Source organism: Aquarana catesbeiana, linkage group LG09, assembly GCF_042186555.1.
Source record: "Aquarana catesbeiana isolate 2022-GZ linkage group LG09, ASM4218655v1, whole genome shotgun sequence".
NCBI classification, from domain to species: domain Eukaryota; kingdom Metazoa; phylum Chordata; class Amphibia; order Anura; family Ranidae; genus Aquarana; species Aquarana catesbeiana.
The window spans coordinates 60,472,717-60,483,713 of record NC_133332.1 but is presented as its reverse complement, the minus strand read 5'-3'; the positions used below and the strand labels follow the sequence as shown (position 1 = coordinate 60,483,713).

Here is a 10,997-nt window from a genome sequence, read left to right as displayed (position 1 = left end):
TTACTGTACTAATGACACTGGCAGGGAAGGGGTTAACATCAGGGGGAATCAAAGTGTTAAGTGTGTCCCTAGTTGGTGCTTTCTTACTGTGTGGGGGATGGACTGACTGGGTGAGATTCGTGTTCCTGCATAGAAGGAACACAAGATCACTGTGTTCTTTCCTGTCAGAACAGCGATCTGCCTTGCTTACATTGGCAGATTGCCTTTCTGCCTCTCTGGGGAACAATTGGCGGGTCCCCCTCTGGTCAATCAGCCCCTGCTGTCTATTGCACGAAATGACTTACAGGTACGTTGTTTCGTGCAATAGAGCCGCCCTGCCGCAGTATATCTGCGGTAGGCGGTCTTTAAGCGGTTAAAGCAATCTACTGAGCTGGTCAGAACAACGTCTAGAGGGAGTCTATTTCACATGCTCACAGCTCTTACTGTGAAGAAACCTTTCCGTATTTGGAGATGAAATCTCCTTTCCTCCAGATGTAAAGAGTACCCCCTTGTCCTCTGTGATGACCTTAAAGTAAATAACTCTACACCAAGTTCACTACTGTATATGGACCCCTTATGTACTGTATATGTACATGTTGATCATTTCCCCCCTTAAACGCCTTTTCTCAAGAGAGAATAAATTCAGTTCCTCTAATCTTTCCTCATAGCTGAGCTCCTCCATGCCTCTTATCAGTTTGTTTCCCCTTCTCTAGCCATGTAATGTGAAAAATACAGACATGTATTGAAGAAGATACAAGAAACATTGTACAGTACATACTGTAGGACAACGACACCTCGACCCCTTCAAAGTAGGCACCTTGAGACCTCACACAGACGTTTTTGGAATCCCCTGATCAGCTTTTAGTTCTCACACTGTCAGTTGCTGATCTTTGTTGATTGCAGCCCTTACATGTTCAACATTCTCAGGTGTTCTGCTTGTTGCAGATCTTCCAGGACGTGGATTACTTTCAACAGATTCTTGAAGCATTTGTGCCACACTTTTATTTCTACTGCACACATTGCCTTCACGACTAAGGCTATTGCCGAAAAGCATCAGCTTTATTGTTTTATTGTCACTGATGTACCAATAAATGACACTTCAAGGATTACAGTTCTGCCGGCTCTTCTTACTACTGTTGCATCGGAGTGTGTTGGGACACATCGAGCCTCGGGACCTGTGAGTGGACCTGGTGTATGGATTCAGTTGTCCCTGCAGAGAGCGCTGTTACCTTTCTTCCTTTCCATGCTGCACTCATTGCATTGTCCCTGAAAGCCTTCTGAATCATCTGAATAGTTTCTGCTGAGAAATATTCAAGTTTAACCCAAAATTTGATGCAGATTGGGTTTCTTTACTTGAGCAGCCATTTTGAACACGATGGTCACACAATGCACATGCTCACTCAATGGCGTCTAGTGTCCCAACTGACTAGTACAGTGAAGTTGTCATTGTTCACGCATGTGCATGCCAGTACACTTTCCTTGGCTGCCAGCTTACATGGATGACGTGCAAACCATTCTCGTTATTTTAACAATGGCTGGATCTATGCAATCTATGCAAGGAGCCAGGGACTTTTTTTCTGGTTTTGGTTCCATAGACTTCAATGGATCAAAAATGTGTATTGAAAAAATGCAAAATGCACCTGGAATATGCAAACTGCAACCTGCAAAGGTGTGAACCAGGCCTTTATATTTTATGTTCCTGGAGTCTGCAGAGCATTGCATTGCCAGGCTCCTGCTGACTTTCAAAATAGCTGTCTGCCCATACCTCCAATATGGCCAGACAGTTACCGAAGAGCTGAAAGATCAATTAACCACAAGAGCATTCACCATTGCCCCCTCTGTTTATAAAGAACTACAAGCCATCTGCCACAGTGGGAGATGGTAGTTGTAGTTCATTCACAGATCAATGTAAACGAATGATGTGGCCGAGTGGGCGGAGCACCACATGGCCACGCTCTTTTTAAATTGTGACAGTGGGTGTAGGCAAGTGATTATTTGGTAGCATGCTACATGTTACACCCTAAATATGGGTGTAACATGTAACATGTTACAAAGGTGAACTTTTCTTTTAAAGTGTATCTAAACCCAAGAACAAAAATGTAATATATTGCAGTTTACAAGTCCTTAGATGTAGTTGCTGCATTACTTTTCCTTTTTTCAGACTATTTTCCCTTTATTTTAACCTGGTGATCCTGCCATTACCACACTTCCTGTTCTAGAATGACAATGCTCATAACTGCACTGAAAAACGGAAGAACAGCATTGCGACCCCAGGACATGCAATGGGCTAGGAGTACACAACACTCCCTCCACCATTCCTTTTTTCCATAACAGGATTGTAGTCTACAGACATAGCTGGACACATTGTTATAGATAATAGTGCAGCACAGAAGAAAATGCACAGAAGTTTTCAGCTCAAGAGTTTTTATGAGATCATATTTTTTTTACACTTATTGCTTACAGTTTACCCAAATGCTTTCAATGGTGTATTAAACAGAGCAGAATTATGAAGTTCATTGTCAGGGTTTACATACACTTTACATACAGTTTAAGCTTGCCACACATCAATTTTACATAATTGTTTTTAATCATTTTTCTGTCATTTTTGGGACTTTTTGTCTTGGTAAGCATGTTTTACTATTTTATTTTGATTGCAATTAAATTCAAATTTTATGCTTGCTATTGAAAATTTTTAATATATTTATATATATTACTCCATGCGGCATAGCACAATAATATTGTCTTGAATATTACAGTAATTGCTGACATTGCAATACTGGCTGCAACATTACAATAAGTACTACTTAAAGGGTAAGTTCACCTTTATACACTTTTTTTTTTGTTTTCTAAATTCTAGCTCCCCTATGCACCAATATAGCATTAATGTACTTTTTTTGCAAAAATATCAAAGCTTTCCATTAAATCTACAGTCACTTACTTTTCTTATCTAAATCCACGTTTCCAGACATTTCCATTAGTAATGTCTTCTTCCTGATCAGACTTTAGGTCATGACACAGGAAGGAGTTAACCAGCTGACCTCATTAGCACACACCCTGCATCATCCACCTTCCCATTCCCAGGTGCACATTTTTTAAATAAAATGCAATCAATCAGTGATCACCCTTCTCATTAAATATACAATCAGATTGCATAGTGTATGGCCATCTTTATACAAGTACATAGGAGGGAGTGGACAGAAACACTTGTTCACAACTCTGCATAGCGGGAACTCGCATTCCCACATGCTTTTTTTTTTAACTGTAATGTCTGGAAACTTTGATTCAGACAAGAAAAGCAAGTGACTGTAGATTTAATCGAAAAGCTTTGATATTTTTGCAAAAAAGGTCATGAATGCTATGTTGGTGCATAGGGGAGCTGGAATTTATTAAAAAAAAAAAAAAAGTGTACAATGGTGAACTTACCCTTTAAGAATCCTTAAAGAGGAACTATAGTGATCATGTAATTATAAAGTCTCCATCAAAAGGTAAAACCTTTGACAGGTTTTAAGGTGGACTTAATAATCTTTTCCATGACATCACATATTAAATATTACATCACAATACCTATTATGCAATCATATATTGACTGTAATATCTTACATCCCTTCTATGGCATCATATTATTGAAAATAATGTCATAATGCTATTTATGAACAGTGCCAACTATGGTGTAATATATTGAATGTAAGGTCACAAAAATGGCTGACATTACAATACTTCCCATAACAACGCAATAGTTTTTTTTTTGTTTTTTGTTTTTCAATTTATAGGAACATAATAAAGCTAACACAGTATTACATTACAAAAAGTTTGAGTGAAAAAATAAAATGTTATATTGTTTAAAATGTTTCCAACCTTTTCAATCACTTTCTTTTCAATCTGATTCCAGGAGAACCAAATCATTATGCCTATTGCTCTATTATCTTTTACTGCAATGGCACGGACACATGTGCGCACACCTTTACTTGAATATAGTTTCTTAAAAATAGAATATTATTTATAAATAAGTGTTTACAGTCCTTTGAGAGGAGGAAAGCAAGAGTTAATGGTGGGGTAGGAGACAAAGGCGAAGAGGTGTGGTGGATGGAACCTGATGATTGAGGGGAAAATGGGGGATTATCATTGGGGGATAGCTGATGAACATCAGGGAATAGAGACTAGAGCTGGCCATACATTATACAATTGTCTTGTACAATTTTTCCTTAGATTTGCCAAAACCATAAATATGAGGTCAAACCTAAACACTTTCAGGTTATATGCAATCAAGCAAGCCCTTGCACTACATAGTTGAAGCTAAAGTTAAAGGAAATTGAATAAGGAATATGTATAATGTATGGCCAGCTAAAGATGAAGAGGTGTGAGGGTCAGGAAGTGGTTATGGAGGGGATGATGAGGGTTAATCTTTGGGGGGTGGGGAAGGGGGGTTGATGGGGAGCAGGGGATGGAGACAAAGATGAAAAGGTGTGAGGGGCAAGAAGTGGTTATGTAGAGGATGATGAGGGAATGGAGACAAAAATGAAGAAATGTTGGGACCAGTAACTGACGATGGAGGAGTCAATAAGAGTTAACATTGGTGAGGTGATGTAGAAGCTGTGTTATGAGCAGATGAGTTAAGACTGACAAATAGTATTTTCCATTATTACAAGAACTTCCATTGCAGTAATTACTAGAATGGTTTCTTTTAATTGTACCAGAATATTTTTTTTAATTCCATTTTTGTTGAAAGATTTCAAGGATACAAAATATTCAGGAAAAAAATAGAAAATTGTATTACAATGGTTAAACAGTAGTTAACACAGCAAGTTGTGGAACTAAATGAGAAAAAAAAAAAAGATCTTGTTCACAGGTACAGAGTATATTATATGCATATACATCATGAAAACATATCCTTAATGTGGAAGTAAACCCTCCTATCGTTTACAGCCATGGAAGATGCCATCTTAGCCTCTGTTTAATCTTCAACTGCCGTGATGCTGCACATGTGATCAGTTATGACACCAGCCATTGGATGGTTTGACAGTTTGGTTGAGAGCTCAACCAATGTGACAGTTAGCATTTCCAGCATGCTGGGAATGTAACTGTTTTTTGAAACTATTAAATCGATGGGTTTACTCAAACTTTAAGGATAATTATATAGCAGATCTTATATAAGTAGGGAAGATACAAAAGGAATTGTAAAAAATAAAAATATAAAGCCTATAAACAACTACAACCATACACCAGGGGTTGTGAATCATTGAAGTGGAGATATGGAGAGGTAAAGGGTCTTTCAAGTACAATGTCACCTTAGACTTAAGTACAATCAAGATGTGGGAGGGGATCCATACTCAGATTGGTCCCAGGGGTCCCATATCTTGTTGACCAGAGATACAACATTGCCCACTAAGGCAGTCATGTATTCCATTCTCCGAATATCTGAAATACCTTGTAGGAGCTGAGTTTGAGAAGGAGGTGTGGATGTCAACCAATGTACTAGGATAGTAGAGAAGGAGGTGTGGATGTCAACCAATGTACTGGGATAGTTCTCTTGGCTGATAGCAAAATATATGACGCTAGTTTGTTTGAAAGTTTGCCAATGCCAGGAAATGGAAGGCCTAGAAGGCAGCGTATTGGGTCCAGCAGGAGTTGTACTTCGAGTACACTACCATTTCCCAAAAGGGACCTACCTATACTGTACCAGAATATTTATTGATAAATACAGCATGCACGTTTTTCACCTCTTTTTATGGAGGGAAAGATATAAAAAAGACCATAGGGCAAGAGTAAAAAAACTTAGTTATACCAATGTAACTTTACAGTAACCAAGATTTGTCATAGCTGACTCCAAGTGCAAACATTCTGACATGCCAAAATGTTGTACTTATATCGTTCTTTGTATTTTGTAGGCTGTCACACAGGACTTGATTTCAGTATAGGGTTTTTCTAAATAATATTATCTAGGTTTAGTCAATGAACTCCTGAGAAGGCTTTGGCTTCTTTGTACATTTCTATAGTAGGCTCCAAGTACACAATAGTTGCTTAAAATGCCATTAATTTTATGCTGATCTGCTCTTAAATAATACAACATGAAAAGTTTATTTCATACATATCATATTCAAATGATATTTAATGACCTGCAGGGTAAGTAATGATTAGGAAAGCTTTATAATCTGTTACACAATATGCCTGTAACTGGACCAAACTCCAACACACCCTACCTGTCGTCAGTGGTCAAATGATAGTTGGAATGTTGTCAAACTTCATCACACAAATAAATACAGCGGTTCGTGGTTTAGAGTCAGTACAGAGATTATTTTCATGATGGCGGTGAATGTCGCAGCAACACTTCTCATCGCTTCTGCGGTCACTCTCCTGATTTACCTCATTAAATGGTGGATGAATGTAAAGAAGAAAGACTTGCCACCAGGACCGACCCCTCTGCCGTTTCTGGGGAATATTGTGCAGATTAGTACCACTGAATTGCCACAGTCTCTGGTGAAGGTAAGAGTAATTACACTGAATATTCTAAAACAATGGACTCTTCTTGTATTCTAGGAAGAAAATGCCGATAGAAAAAGTCCAATGGGGCATACCCATCAGACTTTTTCTGTCAGAAAGTCCGGCTGTGTGTACGCGGCATTACCTGACTCCTCTCACTGCACCAGCATTATCCAAGCTGCAGCACCACTGTTCCCTCTTCCTTGTCTCACAGGAGACACTGAGGACAGCTATAGACTTGCCACTACAAAAGTCCTCTTTTGGTGGACATTGAAGGGTTGAGAGGTCCTGAAAGTTTGACAGCTTACTGATAGTAATCAATTACTACATTTGCCAGTATGGTATCTGGGCATTTTCACTTTTACCATTTATTATCAGTTTATCATAAACTAATACAAAACCTTGCAAGCAATACTATATAATAGTAAAATCTAAAAATGACAGCCACAAGCACTTCCCACATTCCCATAAAATATGCGAAGTACATACAGTTGTGCTGAAAAGTTTGCATACCCTGGCAGAAATTGTGAAAGTTTGGCATTGATATTGAAAATATGACTGATCATGCCGAAAAACTGTCTTTTATTTAAGGATAGCAATCACATGGAGCCATTTATTATCACATTTTTTTGGGGATCCTTTTTAAATCAAAATGAGAACAGAAATCACCCAAATGGCCCGGATCAAAAGTTTACATACCCTGGAATGTTTGGCCTTGGTACAGACACAGAAGGTGGCACACACAAGTTAAAATCTCAATTAAATGTTAATTTCCTACATGTGTGGCTTTTTAAATCACAATTAGTGTCTGTGTATAAATAGTAGACATGTGCACACTGAAATATTTTGTTTCGGAATTTTGGTTTCGTCCGAAAAACACATTTATTTAGTTACTCCCTAAATTTGTTTTTATTTATTTTGTTTCGTTAAAAAATGCATTTGTACGAAAATCCGAATTAATTAAGGTCGAATTTGTCAATTGAAGGCTTATGGTGTCTGTCGGATGTTCTAAGAAGATTTGATGAAGCAGCTAAACTGTACCACGCCACCATTATACATTTCCGGTCGAATGCTCCGCCCACAAGCTATAGTAGAATTCTAATGTTGTTTGACTAGTAATAATTATAATTATTATTACTAGTCAAACAATATTAGAAATGTTCACTCGCCGCGATATGTTTTTAGCTGCTTCGTCGAATCTTCATGTCGAATGGTAATTTACATATTTTTGATCATATTGAAAGATACGATACTTGTTTGTTTCTGTTCATGTCAAAGGGTCTACCCCAACAGCCAGCAGCACCCACTAACAGCTCTTTTACTATTGTCTCTATAATGTTGAATCTTTTCTCTCTATGTCAAATAATCTTGCACTAATAGAGTTAGGTTAGGCACATTCAACCGCAGGTTCGATAGACACAGACTGCTATTGTCACTGTCATGTTGAATCTTCTATCTATATCAAACTGTTGTTGCAACAATACAAAATATAATGGATACAAAAATAAAGCATTTTTTTATTTCGGATCTTTCGGATTTCAAATTCTGCATGTTCGTTATCGTTTTGTTAAAACGATCACGAAAATCCCCGAAATTTGGACGAAAATGCATTCGAACCATAACGAATGCACATATCTAATAAATAGTCAATGAGTTTGTTAGCTCGCACATGGATGCACTAAGCAGGCTAGACACTGAGACATGAGAAGGTAGAAAAAAACTGTCAAAAGACCTGCTTAACAAGGTAATAAAACTTTACAAAGATGGAAAAGAATATAAAAATATATTCAAAGCCTTGAATATGCCAGTCAGTACTGTTCAATTATTTAATAAGAAGTGGAAAATTTGGGGATCTCTTGATACCAAGCCAAGGTAAGGTAGTTTAAGAAAGATTTCAGCCACGACTGCCACAGGAACTGTTAGGGATACAAAGAAAAACCCACAGTTAACCTCAGGAGAAATACAGGCTGCTCAGGAAAAAACATGGTGTGGTTGTTTTTAAGGAGAACAATACGATGATACTTGAACAAAAAAGAGCTGTTTTGTAAGGGTTTGTTCACACCAGATCCATTGGGGCTACGCAGGCAGCCATTTTAAGTGCAGCCCCAGTGCATAGATATCACAAAATGCCTTGTTTTCTTCTGTGTCGGTTCAGTACTGTTTTGAGTCCATCAGGTTACAATGTAAAACACAACATCGAAGTGCTGCTATGGTTAATAAAACTGTACAAAAATGTCAGTCATGATGTAAAGTTCTGTAAATGAGCCCCCACAGCACTGTGCCCACACATCACTGTTTTTACTTTCATTCCCTGCAGTATCCACTTTTTGCATTGCCTGGTCTCTTTGATTATGGCACAGGGAAATAAGACACCCCACCCTGCCTATATGTCTTCTGATTGATTTCCTTGCAGTGGGGATGCAGGAGAAGCTCTGTACTGTCTGCTGACTTTTCTAAGTTAGCAAGAGACCCTATTGTCAGTACTCCTAACTAGCTGAATACGGGTCCATAACCGAGGAGCAGCAACTATGTTCTCTTCTTTCTTCCATTGTCACTATACTGTTGAAAGCTGGCTATAGATTTTAGGGGGTTGTCAGATGTGCAGGAACAGTCTGACAGCCCTGAAGATAGAAGATCTTTAATGGGATGCATAGACCTTCATAAAAAATTGTATGCTTGCCTTTGACTTTTCGAAACAGTAAGGGAAATTATCCCATTTCCATAACACAGCTGGTACCAAATGACAAAAACAAGCTGCAGAGGAGTGAAGTACTGAGATGGGTCCTGGCACTTCAGTGATATAAGTGAAGCAGGAAGATGTGTCTCCATGCCTTGGTCTTGGTGAAATATCTTCATACCTGTGACCAGTCTAATACATCAAGACAGTTGTTAGAAGCACATTAGGTCAAATTCTTTCAGTCCCAGCTTGTCTTGAACCTGTACAATTCTGTTTAAAACCTCAAATCTCTATCAACAGCTTGGTGAAAAGTATGGACCTGTGTATACAGTCTACTTGGGCAACCATCGAGCGGTCATGCTAATTGGCTATGATGCTGTGAAGGAGGCTCTGGTTGATCGCAATGATGTGTTCAGTGAGAGAGGGGATATGGATGCAATAAAATTCTTCTTTAAGGATTTTGGTAAGATCCTAAAAACAAAATAATTATCCTTAATTGGTGTCATATGTTTGCATTAGAGAGTATCTGCAACCATTATAATGTAAACATGGGATCAAAGCTGTTAAAGGTGCACTCTAATTAAATGTAAACACTTAACATGGAAGCACACACAGGGAACCCAACCTTCCACAAAAAAACTTTTATTCTTGTGTGGCAACATGCTTACAGTGGCTTTTTTTTGGGGGGGTAGGGGTCATAAGATCAGACGCCAAAACACTGGTGGGCCCTATAATTATGAAACAAATGTCTCTCTGGAAATGAAAGGCAGAGAGTCATCTCCCTGTTCTTGATTAGGCAGAAACCTAATGGGTCAAGTGCATACATAGTTAGTTCACTAATTATGAGTAGCAAGTGTGATTGATTATTAGTAGTTGTGTACTGAGGAGTGCCTATTATAAACAATTGCACACTTAATTGATTTATAGATAAAATGTTTGTGGTGATGTGGCTTCCCCCTACTCCAAGGCTTAAGCAGAGTCTTGTGGTTAGATCCGGGTTAAACACAACATAATAAGCTGGCTTGGGAGTGAATTTTCATTGACTGGCGCTAATTCTGCTAGCCAGCACAAGTCAATGCGAATCCGGTTCATCCCAAACCAGATTATTATTGTTGGCATTGGCTGTATACTACATTCCGAATCCTAACTAATAAAGGCTGATAATGAACCACACCTCACTACACAGTCACTAATTATCCATTGGATAGACAACATCTTCATCACTGTCAGAAGCTGAACAGCCTAGGACTAGGGATGAGCCTGATGTTCGCCCGTTCGCCGAATACTGAATATTATGGGGCGTTCGCGGAAAACTCTATCGCCTGCGCAACGCGCTATAATGAACGGTGAGACCGTCAATGCACTGCGAGATCGCAGTGCATTGACGGCTGCTGATTGGCCAAAGCATGCACCTGACCTGCATGCTTTGGCCAATCACAGCACACTGTGCTGTGAGAGCCATGATTGGCCAAAGGCAGGGTGCCTTTGACCAATCATGGCTCAGGGGGCTGAGTCCACGCCCCACACTATATAAGACTGCTTACACGGAAGCCGTACATAGTTTTATGAATGAGAGCAGCAAAATGACATTTGTAAAGAAAAAAAAATGTCATTTAAAACTGCTTGTGGCTGTAATATATTGCCGAATCCTGGCAATATGGATAAAAATCATTGAAAAAAACGGCATGGGTCCCCCCCCCCAGTCCATTACCAGGCCCTTTGGGTCTGGTATGAATATTAAGGGGAACCCCTGTACCAAAATTAAAAAAAAAAATTACATGGGGGGGTCCCCCCAAAATCCATACCAGGCCCTTCAGGACATCGTGGGACACTTTTTTTTTTAAGGACTTGTCCCAAATTGTCT

General features: G+C 38.9%; 1 protein-coding gene across 1 annotated transcript in view; it reads left to right on the top strand.

The window, feature by feature from the left end:
* Window positions 1-6,241: 6,241 nt before the first annotated feature.
* Window positions 6,242-10,997, top strand: part of LOC141107710 (cytochrome P450 2G1-like) — a 38,954-nt gene continuing 34,198 nt past the window's right edge. The window contains exons 1-2 of the mRNA XM_073598629.1: window positions 6,242-6,459; window positions 9,434-9,596. Of these exons, the coding sequence (XP_073454730.1) occupies window positions 6,277-6,459; window positions 9,434-9,596 (346 nt within the window). The 5' untranslated portion in view covers window positions 6,242-6,276. The remainder of the gene's footprint in view (window positions 6,460-9,433; window positions 9,597-10,997) is intronic.